At 41.2% G+C, this 20058-nt stretch overlaps 2 protein-coding genes across 4 annotated transcripts in view; one reads left to right on the plus strand and one right to left on the minus strand.

The window, feature by feature from the left end:
- Positions 1–20058, minus strand: part of LOC132401500 (uncharacterized) — an 85270-nt gene that overhangs the window by 51749 nt on the left and 13463 nt on the right. For 2 of the 3 annotated variants that reach the window (XM_059983530.1, XM_059983534.1), the window contains exons 3-5: positions 12183–12278; positions 11920–11996; positions 9365–9479 (exon numbers count right to left, since the gene is read on the minus strand). In XM_059983530.1, coding sequence (XP_059839513.1) covers positions 9365–9479; positions 11920–11937 — 133 coding nt within the window. In that variant the 5' untranslated portion in view covers positions 11938–11996; positions 12183–12278. Of the gene's footprint in view, positions 1–9364; positions 9480–10183; positions 10314–11919; positions 11997–12182; positions 12279–20058 lie in introns of those variants that run through there. The other variant, XM_059983540.1, reaches the window with a different exon arrangement.
- LOC132383795 (general transcription factor II-I repeat domain-containing protein 2-like) lies at positions 12847–19195 on the plus strand. The gene is made up of 2 exons (XM_059955038.1): positions 12847–12948; positions 16625–19195. The coding sequence occupies exon 2, from the start codon at positions 17330–17332 to the stop codon at positions 17930–17932; it is 603 nt and encodes a 200-aa protein (XP_059811021.1). The 5' UTR covers positions 12847–12948; positions 16625–17329; the 3' UTR covers positions 17933–19195.

Below are 20058 nucleotides of genomic sequence, written 5' to 3' on the forward strand. Positions count from 1 at the left end.
AGTTTGCAGATGACACAAAGGTTGGTGGTGTTGTAGATAGTGTAGAGGATTGTCGAAGATTGCAGAGAGACATTGATAGGATGCAAAAGTGGGCTGAGAAGTGGCAGATGGAGTTCAACCTGGAGAAGTGTGAGGTGGTACACTTTGGAAGGACAAACTCCAAGGCAGAGTACAAAGTAAATGGCAGGATACTTGGTAGTGTGGAGGAGCAGAGGGATCTGGGGGTACATGTCCACAGATCCTTGAAAGTTGCCTCACAGGTAGATAGGGTAGTTAAGAAAGTTTATGGGGTGTTAGCTTTCATAAGTCGAGGGATAGAGTTTAAGAGTCGCGATGTAATGATGCAGCTCTATAAAACTCTGGTTAGGCCACACTTGAAGTACTGTGTCCAGTTCTGGTCACCTCACTATAGGATGGATGTGGAAGCATTGGAAAGGGTACAGAGGAGATTTACCAGGATGCTGTCTGGTTTAGAGAGTATGGATTATGATCAGAGATTAAGGGAGCTAGGGCTTTACTCTTTGGAGAGAAGGAGGATGAGAGGAGACATAGAACAATAGAACCATAGAACACTACAACACAGTACAGGCCCTTCAGCCCTCCATGTTGTGCTGACCCATATAATCCCTAAAAAAAAGTACTAAACCTACACTACCCCATAAACCTCCATTTTTCTTTCATCCATGTGCCTATCTAAGAGGCTCTTAAATACCCCTAATGTTTTAGCCTCCACCACCATCCCTGGCAAGTCATTCCAGGCACTCACAACCCTCGGTGTAAAAAAACTTACCCCTGATGTCTCCCCTAAATTTCCCTCCCTTAATTTTGTACCTATGCCCTCTAGTGTTTGCTATTGGTGCCCTGGGAAACAGGTACTGACTATCCACCCTATCTATGCCTCATCTTAATCTTGTAGACCTCTATCAAGTCCCCTCTCATTCTTCTATGCTCTTAAGAGAAAAGTCCCAGCTCTGCTAACCTTGCTTCATATGACTTGTTCTCCAAACCAGGCAACATCCTGGTAAATCTCCTCTGCACCCTCTCCATAGATTCTACATCCTTCCTATAATGAGGTGACCAGAATTGAACACAATACTCTAAGTGCGGTCTCACCAGAGATTTGTAGAGTTGCAACATGACCTCCCTACTCTTGAACTCAATCCCCCTGCTAATGAAGCCTAGCAACCCATAGGCCTTCTTAACTACACTATCAACCTGTGCAGCAACCTTGAGGGATGTATGGATTTGAACCCCAAGGTCCCTTTGTTCATCCACACTCTTAAGTAACTGACCATTAATCCTGTACTCAGTCTTCTGGTTTGTTCTTCCAAAATGCATCACCTCACACTTGTCTGGATTGAACTCCATCTGCCATTTTTCTGCCCAACTCTGCAGTCTGTCTATATCCTCTTGTAACCTTCGACCACCTACAGCTCCATCCACAACTCCTCCAATCTTCGTGTCATCAGCAAACTTACTCACCCATCCTTCCACCTCTAAATCCAGGTCATTTATAAAAATCACAAATAGCAGGGGTCCCAAGACAGATCCTTGCGGCACTCCACTAGTTACCAACCTCCAGGCAGAATACTTTCCTTCCACAACTATCCTCTGCCTTCTTCCTTTAAGCCAATTTTTTATCCGAACAGCCAAGGTTCCACTTATCCCATGCCTCATGACTTTCTGGATGAGTCTCTCATGAGGGACCTTGTCAAATGCTTTGCTAAAGTCCATGTAGACCATATCCACTGCCCTACCCTCATCAATTTCTTTTGTTACCTCTTCAAAAAACTCAATCAGGCTCGTGAGGCACAACCTTCCCTTCACAAAGCCATGTTGACTATCCATGAGTAGACTGTACTTCTCCAAATGCTCGTAGATCCTATCCTTAAGAATCCTTTCCAGTAGTTTGCAGACCACCGATGAATATTACCTTTTTTAAACAAGGGAACTATGTTTGCAATTCTCCAGTCCTCAGGCACTTCCTGGGCAGCCAAAGAGGATTCAAAGATTATAGCTAATGCTCCTGCGATCTCTTCTCTCAATTCCCACATGATAGAGGTGCACAAGATATTAAGAGGAATAGATAGAGTGGATAGCCAGTGCCTCTTCCCCAGGGCAACACTGCTCAGTACAAGAGGACATGGCTCTAAGGTAATGGGAGGGAAGTTCAAGGGGGACATTATAGGAAGGTTTTTTTACTCAGAGAGTGGTTGGTCAGTGGAATGCACTGCCTGAGTCAGTGGTGGAGGCAGATGCACTAGTGAAGTTTAAGAGACTACTAGACAGGTATATGGAGGAACTTAAGGTGGGGGGTTATATGGGAGGCAGGGTTTGAGGGTTGGCACAACATTGCGGGCCGAAGCGCCTGTAATGCACTGTTCTATTCTATGTTCCATGTTCTGTGTAAGTCATTCCTTTGAAAAATAAACTGGGCTGCCTTTGTCACATTTGACATATTACTAAATAATGGTGAATGGTGATGTGGCTCGAAGGGCTGAGAAGGCCTACTCCATACCGTATCACTAAAATAAATAAATAAATAAAATGAGTTACAGCCACCCATTTCACCTTTCAGGGGCTTCTGACTAACAGTTTCTTGTTTTGGAATCTGGCAACTTCAGTATTTTGTTTTGTTAATTCTTGTCTGAAGATAACATTGTTTGCACTAAAAATCGTTTGTACACTTATGGCATACCATCACAAAATTTCTCTCAGCAGAATCCTTACTTTGTTCCAAATTCATCAATCACTATGATTAAGAAAACGATCATCAGACTCACTGAATTCTTCCTAGCATTTTGTTAGCTTCATTCCCTGTTTTATTTCCCCTGTCATCTTACACTTTTTGTCTTCATGGTTAAGGCACAATGCCTGCATTTAGCCCAAATGCAGGTCAAAATTCCACTTTCCTGATGGGTCCCTGACAAGAGCTAAAAATCTGCTGAAATTGTGATTGGCGATTAAATAATGCTTGTGCACATAAAGAGACCACAAGCCTTTTGCCATTAGCTCTTCAATCAATGACTTTCTAATATAGATCAGCTAAAGTCAAGTTCTTGCAGAGGATTTATTTTTTAAACTACACAAATATTCAATGTTTGCTCACTGAAAAAAGTTTGAAAAGGACAAGTGAGACACCATAATAGACCTTCAGAGGAACTTTGTCAAGATCTCATTAGAACACCAATATTGTTTATCGAAACTCTTTGAGGTTTTAAAGAGAGCGAATGCTATGCTATAGTGCATGGCAGTCACCTAGAGCAAGGGACTATTTGCTGATAGGCATCTTTTTCTTACTCAGATCCCTCACTTGGGCACAAATGGGAGGCAGGAAGGCAATCATCTCATTCTGCATCATCCACACTCTTCCTGGGCACCATCTTCCTCTGAACCTCCAAATGTTTCGTCAAAAAAAAACTGGCATTTTCTTCACCTTGGTCACCAAAGAGTCCTGAAACATATTTTGTGGAAGCAGCTGTGCAGATGCTCCATACTCTGTTCAAGGGATTTGTTTCTAATCATCACTGTGTTAAACTTGCAGCTGTCTGCTTCAGTACCTCCAGGCAAGTTTAAATTATAATAATCACTTAGTTCCAAGCTCAAGTCCTTCAACAGGCATGTATCATTAGCATAGCAGCCACTCAGCACCTGTTTATCTTTTCAACAAAAGTCTGAAGATGTGCCACCAATATACAAAAAAGAAATATAGCAGCCTCATAATCCATGAAATTTAACAGCATGAATACTTTTAAAACAGGAGAGGGACCTGGATTGCTGCTGGCTAAATCAATAACAGTAGTGATGCAAGTTTTAAAAGCCATAAATAAAATACTGGGGTTCATTTTTAAAACAAGGGCAGATAAATTTTGTAAGAGTTGTACAATGAACACATATTCATATTATAAATGGGATTCTGAGCTACTAGATAAAGTGAAAAAAAGACTATAATTGAGTGATTATAAATATGGGGCAAGATTGAGTAAGGTAGGGGCTCTTTAAAAAAAAACGTAAGATCAAGAGCTAAACTAAGAGGCCTAAAAGAAAATGTAGAATTTAATTGGGAGACATAAAGAAGGCAAGGCTAGAAACGAGAAATAGACTAGGTATCTTATTATCTTATTTTATGCTTAGGGTGTATTCGTGGGAATGTGAGCAGTAAATCGGTGGTTAAGAAGTAATTTATGACATTATATATTACAGTACTGTGGTGCTGAGAACATAAGATCTCAGCCCTCTGCTCCCACAATAATAAAATGGCTAAAGTGATCTCATCAGCACGCAATTCAGTGAGCTTCACTGCTGTCAGAGCTGGGGTGAATGATACAGCTGCTCGATGCTGAGATATGGGTGTAGGAGTGGCTCAGTGATTGTGGGACATTGCAGCGACGGCTTCATTTATTGGCAGATTTCTGCATCCTACAGCCTCTCTCAGCTCCACCTAATGGATGTGATGGAAGCTGCTGTTCCCACCTCTCTGTTTGACTTCCCCACCCAGATATTTCTCTATGGTAACTAGATCAACAGTGGCTGTTGAGCTTATTCAGAACAAATAGTTTTATCTATGATCAAATTCAGTATCACATGGAGCATGTGAGATGATTACCAGCAAGCTTTTAAGGAGAAAGCTTGATGAACTCACAAAAGTCCAAAGCAACAAACACCAAAATGCTGGAGAAACTCAGCAGGCCAGGCAGCATCTATGGAAAAAAGTACAGTCAATGGGGCCACAGTGGTTGACCAAGGAAGTCAGAGATTGCATAGCATTAAAAAAAAAGGAAGTATGACAGAGCTAAGGTGAGTGGGAGGACAGATGATTGGGAAGTTTTTAAGGAACAATAAAACTTAACTAAAAAGGCAATACGGGGAGAAAAAATGAGGTACAAACGCAAGCTAGCCAGGAATATAAAGCAAGATAGGAAAAGCTTTTTTAGGTATGTGAGGAGAAAGAAGATAGTTAAGAACAATGTTGGGTCCTTGAAGAATGAATTGGGTGAAATTGTTATGGGAAACAGAGAAATGGCAGAAGAATTTAATGAGTACTTTAGATCTGTTTTCACTAAGGAAGACACAAGCAATCTCCCAGACGTATGGATGGGCCAAGGACATAGGGTAACAGAGGAAATGAAACAGATTGACATTAGGAAGGAAACGGTGATGAGTAGACTGATGGGACTGAAGGTTGACAAATCCCCCAGGTCCAGATGATCTGCATCCTAGGGTACTAAAGGAGGTGGCCCTGGAAATTGTGGATGCATTGGTAATCATTTTCCAATGTTCCTTAGATTCAGGATCAGTTCCTCAGGATTGGAGAATGGCTAATGTTATCCCACTTTTTAAGAAAGGAGGGAGGGAGAAAACAGAGAACTGTCGACCTGTCAGCCTGACATCGGTGGTGGGGAAGATGCTAGAGTCCATTATTAAGGATGAAATAGTGGCATATCTAGATAGCAGTGATAAGATTGGGCCCAGCCAGCATGGAATTACCAAGGGTAAATCATGCTTGACTAATCTATTGGAGTTTTTCAAGGATGTAACCAGGAAGTTAGACAAGGGAGATCCAGTGGATGTAGTGTACCTCGATTTTCAGAAGGCATTTGATAAGGTCCCACATAGGAGATCGGTGGGTAAAATCAAAGCTCAGGGCATTGGGGGGAAGACATTGACATGGATAGAAAACTGGTTGGCAGTTAGAAAGCAAAGGGTAGCGATGAATGGGTGTTTCTCGGAATGGCAGATGGTGACTAGTGGGGTGCCACAGGGTTCGGTATTGGGACCACAGCTGTTTACAATTTACGTCAACAATTTAGATGAAGGCATTGAGAATAACATCAGCAAATTTGCTGATGATACTAAGCTGGGTGGCAGTGTGACATGTGATGAGGATATTAGGAGAATTCAGGGTGACTTGGATAGGTTGGGTGAGTGGGCCGATACTTGGCAGATGATGTTTAATATGAATAAGTGTGAGGTTATCCACTTTGGGAGTAAGAACAGGAAGGCAGATTATTATCTGAACGGTATACAGTTAGATGAGGGAGAAATACAAAGAGATCTAGGAGTCCTTGTTCATCAGCCACTGAAGATGAATGAGCAAGTGCAGCAGGCAGTGAAGAAGGCTAATGGAATGTTGGCCTTTATTACAAAGGGAATTGAGTACAAGAGCAAGGAAATCCTCTTGCATTTGTACAGAGCCCTGGTGAGACCTGGAGTATTGTGTACAGTTTTGGTCTCCAGGGTTAAGGAAGGGCATCCTGGCTGTAGAGGAAGTGCTGCGTAGATTCACAAGGTTAATTCCTGGGATGTCTGGACTGTCTTACGCAGAGAGATTAGAGAGACTGGGCTTGTACATGCTGGAATTAAGGAGATTGAGAGGGGATCTAATTGAAACAAATCAGATTATTAAGGGATTGGACAAGATAGAGGCAGGAAATACATTCCAGATGCTGGGAGAGTCCAGTACCAGAGGGCATGGTTTGAGAATAAGGAGTAGGTCATTTAGGACAGAGTTAAGGAAAAACCTCTTCTCCCAGAGAGTTGTGGGGGTCTGGAAAGCACTGCCTCGGAAGGTAGTGGAGGCCAATTCTCTGGATGCTTTCAAGAAGGAGCTAGAAAGGTATCTTATGGATAGGGGAATCAAGGAATATGGGGACAAAGCAGGAACCGGATATTGATAGTAGATGATCAGCCATGATCTCAAAATGGCGGTGCAGGCTCGAAGAGCCAAATGGTCTACTTCTGCACCTATTGTCTATCGTCTATAATGTTTCAGTCCGAGCCCCTTCAGCAAGACAGGGGAAAAAAAGACAAGGAGTAGAGTTAAAAAGTGGGAGGAGGGGAGGGAGAAACACAAGGTAATAGGTGACACTGGGAGGGGGAGGGATGAAGTAAAGAGCTGGGAAGTTGATTGGTGAAAGAAATACAGGGCTGGGGAAGGGGCAATCCAGCAGGAGAGAACAGAAGACCATGAAGAAAGAAAAGGGGGGAGGAGCACCAGAGAGAGGCAATGGGCAGGCAAGGGGATAAGGTGAAAGAGGGAAAAGGGAATGGGGAATTGTGAAGGACAGGAGAGGAGCGTTGGGGTGGGGTGGGGCGGGGCAGGGCGAGGTGGGGTTGGGGGCCATTACCGGATATTTGAGAAATCGATGTTTGTGCCATCTACACAGACGGAATACAAGGTGAGAAATCGATGTTTGTGCCATCTACACAGACGGAATACAAGGTGTTGTTCCTCCAACCTGAGTGTAGCCTCATCACGACAGTAGAGGAGCCACAGACAGACATATCAGAATGGGAATGGGAAGTGGAATTAAAATTGGTGGCCACTGGGAGATCCTGCTTTGTCTGGCAGACAGAGCTTTGGTGCTCGGTGAAGCAGTCTCCCAATCTACGTTGGATCTCACGGATATAAGTTACAGGAGGCTACACTGGGAGTACCAGACACACAATGTGACCCCAACAGACCCACAGGTGAAATGTTGCCTCACCTGGAATGACTGTTTGGGGTCCTGAACGGTAGTGAGGGAGGTGTAGGGGCAGGTGTGGCACTTGTTCCATTTGCAAGGATAAATGCCAGGAGGGAGATCAGTGGGGAAGGATGAATAAAAAGGGAGTCACGTAGGGAGCAAAGTAGAAGAGGGAGGGAGGGAAGGACCTGCTTGGTGGTGAGATCCCATTGGAGGCGAAAAGTTGTGTTGGACTGGTGGGGTGGTAGGTGAGGACAAGAGGAACCCTATCCCTAGTAAGGTGGTGGGAGGATGGGGTGAGGGCAGACATATGTGAAATGGAAGAGATGTGGTTGAGGGCAATGTTGATGGTGGAGGAAGGGAAGCCCCTTTCTTTAAAGAAGGAGAACATCTCCTTCGTTCTGGAATGAAAAGCCTCATCCTGAGAGCAGATGCGGCTGAAATGGAGGAATTGAGAGAAGGGAATGGCGTGTTTAGAAGTAACAGGGTGGAAAGAGGTATTGTCCAGGTAGCTGTGAGAGTCTGTGGATTTATAATAGACATCAGTAGATAAGCTGTCTCCAGAGATAGAGACGGAGAGATTGAGAAAGCAGAAGGAGGTGTCGGAAATCAGACCACATAAATTTGAGGGCAGGATTCAAGTTGGAGGCAAAGTGGATGAAGTCAATGAGTTTCACTTGGGTGCAGGACGCAGCACCAATGCAGTCATCGATGTAGTGTAGGAAAAGTGGGGGGGTGGAAACCAGTGTAGGCTTGGAACATAGATTGTTCCACATAGCCAACAAAAAGGCAGGCATAGCTGGGACCTATGCAAGTGCCCATGGCTGCACCTTTTGTTTGAAGGAAGTGGGAGGAGCCAAAGGAGAAATTATTATTAAGAGTGAGGACAAGTGGTGGTGGAGGGGAACTGGATGATGTCAAGAAAGAAACAGAGGTAAATCTTAATATGGTTAGAAGATGGAATGGTGGAAATCATATGGAGCTTAAAATACTCATTGGCCCAATTATGCTGTTTCTATACTGTCAGTAGTATTATACCAGACATGTGCTTTAAATCTTGTAATGAAATGGGCCAAATAGACAACAGACAATAGACAATAGCTGCAGAAGTAGACCATTCAGCCCTTCGAGCCTGCACCACCATTCTGAGATCATGGCTGATCAGCTACTATCAATACCCGATTCCTGCCTTGTCCCCATATCCCCTGATTCCCCTATCCATAAGATACCTATCTAGCTCCTTCTTGAAAGCATCCGGAGAATTGGCCTCCACTGCCTTCCAAATCAGGAACATACTTACTCAACTGAGGGTTACCTGTCAATAATAGGGTAATACATCTAAAATACTATTCCCTCTGATTATTTAAAAAAAGCTGAATCACAAAATTTGAAAAATAAATTTGAGAAAAAAAAGGGAATCTTAACAAAAGCTTAACCAGAGCCAATGCCTCTTTCAAGCTGAAACCTCCTTTCAGCCAAATCCTGACACTCCTACTCTCACCACTGGCCTACTCCCAACAATGGCCGCCCTGCTTGTCCCTTCTGTACTTTTAAACAAGTGTTGCCGACCTACGAGAAACCTTGTTGATGTGGCCTGCTCCTGCCACTGATTAGGGCACCAGAATTTTTTGTTACACAGAATGATTCATATTCAGAACCAAATTCTAGACAGCTATTTCCATTACCCTAACTCATTTAAGAAGCAGAAAGGCATATGGGGGCTTTCCAAGATGGATAAACTGAAATACGAAATTTGGCTATTTTTATCTGAGCTTGAAATCTGGTTGACCTCTCTCGTTATTTACTACAAACGTTTATATATGAAACGCCCATGAATAATGTATTATATTTAAACCACACATTTGAATTCTTTAAAAATAAAATTAACCAAATGGTACCTTGTGCTGAATAAAGATTTCTGTGTAAAAGTTCCTTCTCAGACTTTGATGTTGCAATTTGAGTGTCTCTCTTCCTAATTCCCAGTTGGATAAATTCAATTTCAGCCTGCAGTTCCTATAAAAGTCAAAGATAATTTGGAAACATCCTGAGAACTTGTGTAATTTTTCCAAAATCAAAGAAAATAAGTAAAATATTAATTTGCATACTTTTTAGTTAATCTATAGTCTACTTCAACTGCTTCTGCCTTTGTTCATTCCAGTTGTCCTAACACCCTGGAGCTATTTCTAATATGCCTTTCAGAAAGGTTATTAAAAAAGGATTTAGTTTGGAAGAGTGTGGGGCAGGGTCTTACTTGCATAATTGAGTTGCAGGAGCAGGGTGGTGCAGATAATACAGTATCTCACAGCACCAGGGACCTGGTTCAACTCTGACCACAGGTGCCGCCTGTGTGGAATTTGTATGCTCTCCCTGTGACTCCATAGATCTCCTCTGAGTGAATTGAATAGACTGAATTGACTTTACTTCTTACATCCTTCACATACATGAGTAAAATTTTTACATTACGTCTCCTTTAGAATGTGCAAATTATATTAATTTGTAATAAATAGTATGTACAACGGGACAATCAATATAACATAGAAATACATTTGTATCAGTGTGAATTAATCAGTTTGATGGCCTAATGGAAGAAGCTGTCTTGGAGCCTGTTGGTCCTGGCTTTAATGTTGAGGTACCATTTCTCGGATAGTAGCAGCTGGAACAGTTTGTGGTTAGGGTGACTCGGGTCCCCAATGATCCTTCGGGCCCTTTTTACACACCTGTCTTTATAAATGTCCTGAATAGTGGGAAGTTCACATCTACAGATGCGCTGGGCTGTCTGAACCACTCTCTGCCGAGTCCTGCGATTGAGTGCTCTGATTTCCTACTACATCACAAAGACGTGTGGATCAGAAGATTATTTCTAGTAGATGTAAAATCTGGCGGAGTTGATGGGAATGAGGGGAGAATTTTAAAAAACGATTATGTAGATCAGTAAAAAGGGCTGTTTGTCAGTTATTATAGATTCAGAGGGCCAAAAGGCCTATTTCAGTGTATGACTCCATGATAAATTATCATAACCAGACAGACTGAATTTAATATATAAATGTAAAATGTTGTAATTGAAGAAAGAAAGTATTATACATATCATTCAAAAGACTTCACGATAACCAGAGGGAAATGTTGAAAGATACATGGCAATAATATACTCCGCCTTGTCTATTCACCACAGTGTAGCATTAACAAGTCCTGAAAGCTAAACTATATCACTAAAACAATAGAATGCACATATGAAGGAATCATGCTTAAAAATATCAAAATATAAGAAATCTTAGGAGCAAGTAATTCGAGCTCAAACATTCAATCAGATAATGCTGTTTGGTGTACAAGGCTTCAACTCCACCTTCCTATCTGATCTCTTTACTTCTTGATTCACCTGTTCATTTATCTCAGCCTTGAGTAAACGGAATCAAATTAGACTTGGCTTGCTACCTATGTTCATTCCCTCTTGAATTGATACGTATGTGAAGGGCCTAACCGACCACCTTGGAAGTCCAGGCAGTGAAATACAGCAAGACATCGGCAATGAGCAGACCTGATATGGCACATTGCTTAGGTCCCAGAAAACTGCAACAGCCTATCATATGAGGCAAGATTAGGGTAGAGCCTTGATGCACCATCAATAACTCTGAGACGTGGGTTAAGGTAGGCTTTTATTGGCTGGAAGAAAGCACAAGCAGCAAGTGACCATCACACAACATCCTAGAGACTGAGGAAGGGTCTGTGGCTCCAACCGCCTTTATGCCGGGGTCTGTGGGAGGAGCCACAGGAGCAGTCGGGGGGGGGGGGGGGGCATGTCCAGACAGGTATATGTAGTTCACCACAAGCCAAAACTGGGAAGCAGTCTTGATAGTTTTTAAATGTAGCTGAATATCAGAAACATTGAGAACCCTTGATAGGGAAAACAAATTTGAAATTAAAATTTAAAAATAAAAGCACATATTAAAACATTTAAACATAAAAACTGTTGGTACTAAAACACAATTAGCATGAATAATTTATCTTTTCATTTCTAATCCTAAATGAATGGGAAAGAGTAGTAAGCGTGTTATAGGGATAGACTACAAACACGATCCATTTATTTGTCTAAGGAGATCACAGAGCCATTTAGAATGAAAGTATTAAGTAGTACAGAGCTCAGAAATAGTAAACTCAGAACGTGGGCCTGCAGAACAAAGTAGAAAACACATTCAAACTATCTAAAGGCAAATTCATCAGACAGCTATCTGGAACAAAGAATCACAGACAGATGCTTGAACTGGAGGACATATACAATACAAATTCACCATCCTCAAGCTCTAAAGAAAAAACAATGAGAAAATGACGGTACAGAAGAAGGGAACTATACATAGATGAAAATTAAAAACCAACATCCCCAGACATGGAGAATGCTGAACATATTAAATTGTTTTCATATTAGTGCTGTATTTAATTCAAATTTGTAAAAATCTGTTACCTTCATTTCATTCAGCATCTTCTCTGCCTCCTGTGCAATCTGTGGTGGAATACTTGCAGCTTTCTTAGCCTGCTCTCGTGTTAATACTCGTAGTCAAGGAGCAAATTCTTAAAATGTTATCGGTAATATTCACAGAACATTAGAGTTTATTATCTTTGATGGTTATTCCTAATAGATAAAAAACAACTTACGTTTGATTTTATTATTGTATTACACACAAGATATGAACTATATTTTATTCTTCTAGAAATTCTAAAGGATATAAAAAACTGGTCTCTAATTCCAACAGGCAAATTTGCTGCTTAAGGTTCTTTATGTATTCAGTTTCAATTGAAGCCAGTGGCTTTGTTGTGTATTTTCTAAAATGGAAATACAGTAGAACAAGTGGGAACCAAGCATGTGTATTATTTCATCATTTTGCAATCGTTTACATAAAGCAGACATTCATGGCAATCATTGTGACTGAGATAAAGGACTCAACTTCTTGAACAGCTATAGGCTAATTTATGCAGGTGTTATGCATTGCATTTCATTCCTGATGTACCCTGTAGATACTAGTAAGGCTTTGGGAGTCAGGAGGCAAGTCACATATGTAGACCACACTCCTCTTAGACTTATTTTTGTAGATAGTATATACAATAGAGCAAGCCACTTCTTAGCACTGATATAATTAACTAGAAGAATTAACATATTCTGTTATTTGGACTCAACTTCAGGATTTTCCAATATCAGAATCTGGTTTAATTTCACCAGCATATGCCGTGAAATTTGTTAACTTAGCGGCAGTGGTACAATGCAATACATGATAAATATAGAAAATAAATAAATTGCAGAAAGTATATATGTACTGTATATTAGATTGTAAGAATAGTAGTGCAAAAACAGAAATAATAAAAAAAATGTATCCTCAACATTTTGGTTTACTTTAGTTTCAGTGAACAGCTGAAGTATCAAGACCAAGGAATTAGGAAAAGATTGAACCTTCAAAATAAAAACTGCATTAAAGATACAAGAACAACTGCAGATAATGTGAGTCATGTCTTAAACATTCAGAAATAGTGAAATGGGTGTAATTGAGCACATAGGACAGAAAGGGCCTGGTACCGTGCTGTATCTCTAAATGAATTACACTTAGAAAACATAGCACTTTTGACATACAAATATTTGGTATTTGCTCTTTTTATTACATTCTTGTGCACAAAATATCGTTAAAAGTGCATAATTGTATTAAGTAAATTACTACAATCAACAACCACTGGGACTTATTTGATATCCTTAGCATAATAAACCCAGTCCAAATCACTTCACAGGAATGTTAACAGGCAAAATTCAGCAGTGTACCACATGATTAGGTGGCAAAATCTTGCTCAGAGAGTTTACAATTGAGAAATGATTGAGCAAGTCGAGACTGAGGAAAAATACAGTACTGTGCAAAAGTCTTATGCAGATATATATGACTAGTAATGTTATGTATTGCACTGTACTGATGCCACAAAAAAACTGATTTCATGACTTATATGAGTGATGATATACCTGATTCTCATATGCAGCTCTGTTGTGGACTGAGTGTGGGAAGGGGGCAAGAGGAGGGGAATCATGGTTGGGAAAAGGAGAAGAGAGAGCAGGGTGTGAGCAGGAAACACCAGACAAACTTTTTATAATGATCAATTAACCAATCGTTTGGAGTCAAATGACCTTGCCTTTAGTGTCTACACCCACACCAATTCCCTGCCTTGGCACTGCTTCTCTGCCACCTGTGCCACACCCCTCCCGCAGCACTCTATACTCACAATTCCCAACATCCTTTGTCACAGTAGTTTGCAAATGTCAGGCATCCTAGCTATATATACGTGCCAAAGACTTTGTATGAAGACTAGGAAGAATAAAAAGGGATTAAATTTTCTATGTCATAAACATACTTGTTTCTTTAGGAAATTTGACAGAATCTGTTTTGGCATTGGCAAAGGAATTCAAATGAGAAGATTGGGGAAGGATGAGCAAAGCTACAACTCTTTAAAAAAAGAGATCTTGGAAAGAAAAGGAATTGGAAATAAATTCAGAAAATGTGTATCTCCAGTGGTTGATGATTGGGTTGAATTGTTCTCACATCTTGGCAATTTACTTGCAAACTTTTGTCACCACACTAGAGGTCATCATCAGTGCACTGTTAATTGTGGTGTGTCCTCTGATTGCTTGGCCTTTATATACTTATCAATCAGTCTGGAATTTTGCCTGCATTGGTTCATTAATAGGTTTACTTGTTTGTTTACAGAATTGTTCATGGAAAACCACACTTCTACGAAATTCCTTGCATGCTGCATGTTTGCAGAGTACTCCCCTCAACATTGCTGTTGGCTTATGCACAGCTGAAATTCTATGTTCTTGGACCAGCTGGGCTGTTATTTCCGAGATATTCAGAAAGTATGGAGGGTTCACTGTCTGGTTGCTTCATGGTTGGTGTGTTGTTGACCTCGTAGGCATCTTCAAATTAAGTTATGTGAGTATTCGTTTTGTGCAAATACTTTAACAGAGACAAGCAAGTTGAAGAGTGGTAGCTTCCCCTCAGTTTCTGTTTCAGTAGAATCACAGAAGGCACTTTGGAAACTTCTGTTTATCATATGGGAACACATACAGATCAGATCCTAAATTATCAGAGCAATCATCCAAATGTACACAAGAACAGCTGTAACAAAACTTGGTTCTGAAGAGCAGAGACACACAGCAGAACTAAAAGATTAAGGGGAAAGGTATCTCTTTAAGGTATTTGTACAAAACTGATAGCCACAGAACTTCATATGAAGATGCCCAGGAGGTCGACAATGCACCAACCTAGAAACAATCAAACAGGTTGTCCTTCCATACCTCTGAAAAAATCTTGGAAATAACAGTCCGACTACTCCAAGAACATAGAATTTCAGTTGCACATAAGCCAACAGCAACATTGAAGAGAGTGCCTTGCAGACCAAAAGAACAAACCACACTATTAGACAAGACCAATGCAGGGACTGCAGCAAATATTACAACAGCCAAACTGGGAGAAAACTATCCAAAAGAATCCATGAACATCAACTGGCTGTAAAGCGGCATGACCAATTCTCCCTAGTCTCTACCCGTGAAGATCGAGAGGGACATAAATTCAACTGGGCATCAGTGAAAGTCACGGCACAAGCAAACACACTGCATGCAAGGGAATTCCTGCATTTGTGGTTTTTCACAAACAATACTGTAAACAAACATGTGGACTTGATCCTACTTATGAGCCAAGGGAGGCGAAACTCCAGACCACAATACATGAAGTTCGCCACACAACCAATCAGTGATTGTAATCTTGCATTTGTGACTGAAGTAGAGGGGTTGGGAGGGGGAGTTACACATGTTGGTTTTCAATACAATAAGAGATTTATTACTGTATAGTGCTACTTAACAGTAACTTTTCATAAATATTTTCCACAGTTTACAGCCAAAGCTGAAGTAATTTAAGGGACTTATTCCAACACTATTTGAAGTTGGTAGTAAGGAAGGCGATTGCAATGTTAGCAGTCACTACAAAGGACTAGAACAAAGGTGTAATGCTGAGGCTTTAAAAGTCATTGGTGATTCTGTACCTGGAGTATTCTGAGTAGTTTTGGGAACACTATCAGGGAAAGGATGTGCTGGCACTGGAGAGATTCCAGAGAAGGTTCACAAGAATGATCCAGGAGTGAAAGTGAGGAGCATTTGATGGTGCTGGGCCTTTACCCGATGGGATTTAGAAAAAGGAGGGGAGATCTCATTAAAACCTATTGAATATTGAAATGCCTACATAGAGTGGAATGTGGAGAGGATGTTTCTGATAGTGGGGGAAGTCTAGAACAAGGAGGTACAGTCTCAGAACATAAGAAATAGAAGCAGGAGTAGGCCAACTCTTTCTATTAGTTAACCAATCCTCTATCCATGCTAATATCACCCCCAACTCTATACCTCAGAATAGAAGGATGTCCCTTTAGAACAGATATGAGGAGGAATTCCTTTAGCCATAGGGTGATAAATCTGAGGAATTTATTGTCACAGATTGCTGTGAAAGCCAAGTCATTGGATATACTTAAAACGGTGGTTAATATGTTCTTTATTAGTAGGGGTGTCAAAGGTTAAGGGGAGAAAGCAGGAGACTGGGGCTGAGAAGATTAATAGATCAGCAATGATTGAAAGGTGAAGCAGACTTGATGGGCCAAGTAGCCTGCTTTTGCTCCTATATCTTATGGTCTGATGCTAGGATATTCCAAACTCCCTGGAACGTATAAAATTGGCTAAATATAGAGAAGAGAATTTAGTGTATTGCAAACAATTCTGGTATTCCTGTTTTAGAAAAGACTGGATGCAGTTTATAGATAGCTCACTATGCTGATTCCAACAAGGAACAGTTATCCTCCAGGGAAAGATTAAACAGACTGGAATCCACTTATTGGAATTGTGAACAATAAGGAGTGATCTTATTGAAAAACAGTGGATTCCAGTTAATTGAGATACATTGGAACCACTACATTTTGGCCCAATAAAGTGGCTGCCCCAATTAGCTGAGGTTTCATGGAAATAGTTTAAGAGAATAGAAAAGGCAAACTACCTTTTAACTGAGTAAGAAATTATGTATTTAAATGAAATACAGAACAAATTAGAAAACTACCAATACTACTACAGTACTATATAGCTGTGTATTATTTCCTAATAGGTTCCAAGGTTGTCGAGCCTCAAATAGCCTCTGACAACCAAGTCCAACTCCTGGCCTCGTGTGGCTTAGCCGCTAAGCCCGGCGAAACTGTTTCTACTGACAGGAGGAGGGGTGAAGGTGGGTCCTGGTGCCTTAAAACCAGTGTTTTGGGTAGATGGTGCTCGTCAGCCTGGGAAGGCAGTCCATCTAAGACGGGGGTCGGCAACCTGCGGCTCCCGAGCCATTTGTGGCTCTTTCACCTCTGTGCTGCGGCTCCCTGTGGCTTTGGGAAATAATTGGTCAGTATTTAATTAAAATGTATTTTATGTTAGTTTGTTAGCTTTTGAAATGTAATTATGGTGATCTTGTACAACCTAAGTGTAGCGACACATTTCCTGCCACATCCGAAACGGCTCACAATTAGCCAGCATTCCGGCTAAGGGAGATAGCCTACGGGGGTTTGTGAGTACGCGTCTTTTGCAGCATCTGCGTCCATGGGGGCTGGGTTGAGGGAGGCTTAAAAGCAAGGCTGTTTAGTTCGAATAAAGCTATCTTTGACTGCAGTTTACTGACACCGCTACAACGTGTTTTTATCGCTGGCTGTCCAGACGGAAGGTGCTGAAACGCTTTGTCGCGTGTCTGGAAGAAGTGAAAACTTTCCTGGGCAGCAAAGGGCTCACCTTTCCTGAGCTGGAACAGCCAGAGTGGCTGGAAAAGCTACACTTCATGGTAGACATGACAGCGCACCTGAACACGCTGAACACAGCTCTTCAGGGGAAAGGACGTACAGCCCTGCACATGTTGGAGGATGTTTTGGCATTCGAGCGCAAGTTGACAGTGCTTGCCAGAGATTTACAGAAAGGCACTTTGTCTCACTTCCCCAATTTGAGAGAGTTCAAACAAGGTCACGACATGATAATTTCGGAGTATTTACATTCTGCAATCATCGCAATGCAAACATCGTTTGGGAAACGCTTCTGTGAGTTCAGAGAGGAAAAAAACACATTATCCTTCCCGGTCACTCCCTTAAGCATCGATCCTTCCCTACTGAATACGACTGCATTGGCAGGTGAGAGTCAACCTGATCTTGAGATGGAACTGGCCGACATAGCCGACAAAGACATATGGGTGTCCAAGTTTAGACGCTTGACAGCAGACCTTGAAGATGTTGCCCGTCAGAAGGCCGTTCTTGCTCAGAAACACAAATGGAGTGATATTGAAAACCTCACAGATGACAGCTTGCGATCCTGTGTAAAGATGAAGGTGACATCATACAGCCCTGATGTGCAGACGCTGTGCGCTGAGGTCCAGGAGCAGAAATCCCATTAACCAAGTATGATAAATATTTTAATTGCCTATTATTTTACTTATATTCATATTTTTTCATTGTTCAGTGAAATAGTCCTTTCATTTTTCAGGATGACAGCTGGCTGACGTTATTTTTGGTTTGCTGCTGGCGGAAAATTTAAGTTCGGCGTTTTTCATAAATACAAGAAGGACTCAAATAGACATTGAATATTTTACTTAAAAGTAACTTTCAACCCAACGTCTTTTTTTCGGAGTTCAAAATGTTTTTGTTGCATGCAGAAATGTAATTTCGTTTTCTCTGCAGGAGTTCATCAATTTCATAAATGCAACACATTATAGTTTGTTTATACATAGCATAAAGGCAAAAAAAACGTTGTATGCAGTGTTATTTCATTTTAAATGTCAAACGGGTTTTGCGGCTCCCAGTGTTTTCTTTTCTGTGGGAAACGGGTCCAAGTGGCTCTTTCAGTGGTAAAGGTTGCTGACCCCTGATCTAAGAGAAGGAAAACTCTGATTTCAAACCTCCGCTGCCTTGCGGCCATACCCACTCATGGGAAAGGCTTCGGGAGTAAACCCTGAGGACAAATCCGGAGCTGGAGTCCCTAAGGCAGACCGACGTTGCCTTCAACCTCATTCTGGCAACTCCCGTGACATCACTGGTGCCAAGTTGTATCGGCCCCTGCCCTTCCCTTGGACAACATCGGTGGCGTGGAGAGGGAAGACTTCCTGCTTGGGCAACTGCTGGTCTTCCATACAACCTTGCCTAGGCCTGCGCCCTGGAGAGGACACTGCTCAGCAGGCACAGATCCATGGTCTTGCGAGACTAACGGATTCCATTATCAGTTCCTAATAGTAATCGAAGGAGGAATTCATCCAGTATACACTACTGTATTCTTTTGATTGATGGTAAGTGAACAAAATCTACGCAGACATTTAGTGCAGATAATGGACTGCCTTCATACAATGCTATTGATGATTGAATCCTCCAAAACTGCATTTTCATTGTAACATTCAAGATGATAGTCAATTCCTTCAAATTCTTAGTAATTTCTAACTTGTTGAAGTAGTGAAATTATTTCATTTTCACTCCCAGCTGTTTCTGGCGTATCCAAGCCTGAATGCTTAAAACTCGCAGTGAGGAAAACAGTTCTAAATTGTTTTAATGCTTCTCACCAACTATCAGTACAAAAATCATCACTTTCTGAACACAAACTCAAGCAGCTGATGCTATTTAAAAACGGTTCGCTCTAAGCATAGTCCAATAGCCATACCAGTGCACGTGATGATGCTAGTTAGAAACCGTTGCGTTGACTTTGCAGCAAGCTGTACAATGTAATACATAATAATAGAGAAAAAACTGAATTACAGTAAATATATATAAAATAGTTAAACAAGTAGTGAAAAATAGAAATAGAACAAGTAGTGAGGTAGTGTTCATTGGTTCAACGTCCACTCAGAAATCAGACGTCAGAGGGGAAGAAGCTGTCCTTGAATCATTACGAATGTGCCTTCGGGCTTCTGTATCTCCTTCCTGATGGTAGCAATGAAAACAAGGCATGACCTGGGTGAAGGGGGTCTTTAATAAAGGATGCCGCCATTTTGAGATATCGCTTCATGAAGATGTCCCGGATACCATGGAGGCCTGTGCTCATGATGTCACAAATAAATAAAGGGGGAATCCCAGCTATTTTGTCAATTAGTTTTTGTTCTTTAAGAATGGTCTCAAATAAGTGGCTGCTCCAATAAACCAAGGTCCACTTAACTGAATCCACTGTATTTAAGATTCTTGGGGGGAGGGTTACAACAGGAAAAATCATGAAAGGATGTTCACTTTATGGGATTCCAGGTATTGTGTCAGAACAAGGGGTATAAAGAAGGATTTTTGTTCCTCTCAGAAAACATTAGAGCCATTGAAGCTGTTTGCCACAGGCAGCTTGGGGCAGAGCCACTGGATATATTTAATAATAAGATCAATAGATTTCTAATTATTAGCAGAATCAAGCAAGTAGGGAAAGTGCAGGAAAGTGAACTTGACAAATGCTGGATCAGCAATGATACTATTGAGTTTCTTACTCCTGTGTAAACTAATTTGATTATATAGTTTATCATATCATCAAATAATGATTGTTTAATCTTGATCTAATTTG

The sequence above is a fragment of the Hypanus sabinus genome, chromosome 1 (assembly GCF_030144855.1).
Source record: "Hypanus sabinus isolate sHypSab1 chromosome 1, sHypSab1.hap1, whole genome shotgun sequence".
NCBI lineage: Eukaryota > Metazoa > Chordata > Chondrichthyes > Myliobatiformes > Dasyatidae > Hypanus > Hypanus sabinus.

What these genes read in the sequence shown, in the direction of transcription:
- LOC132383795 (XM_059955038.1), top strand. Translation starts at nt 17,330, where the DNA reads ATGGTAGACATGACAGCGCACCTGAACACGCTGAACACAGCTCTTCAG.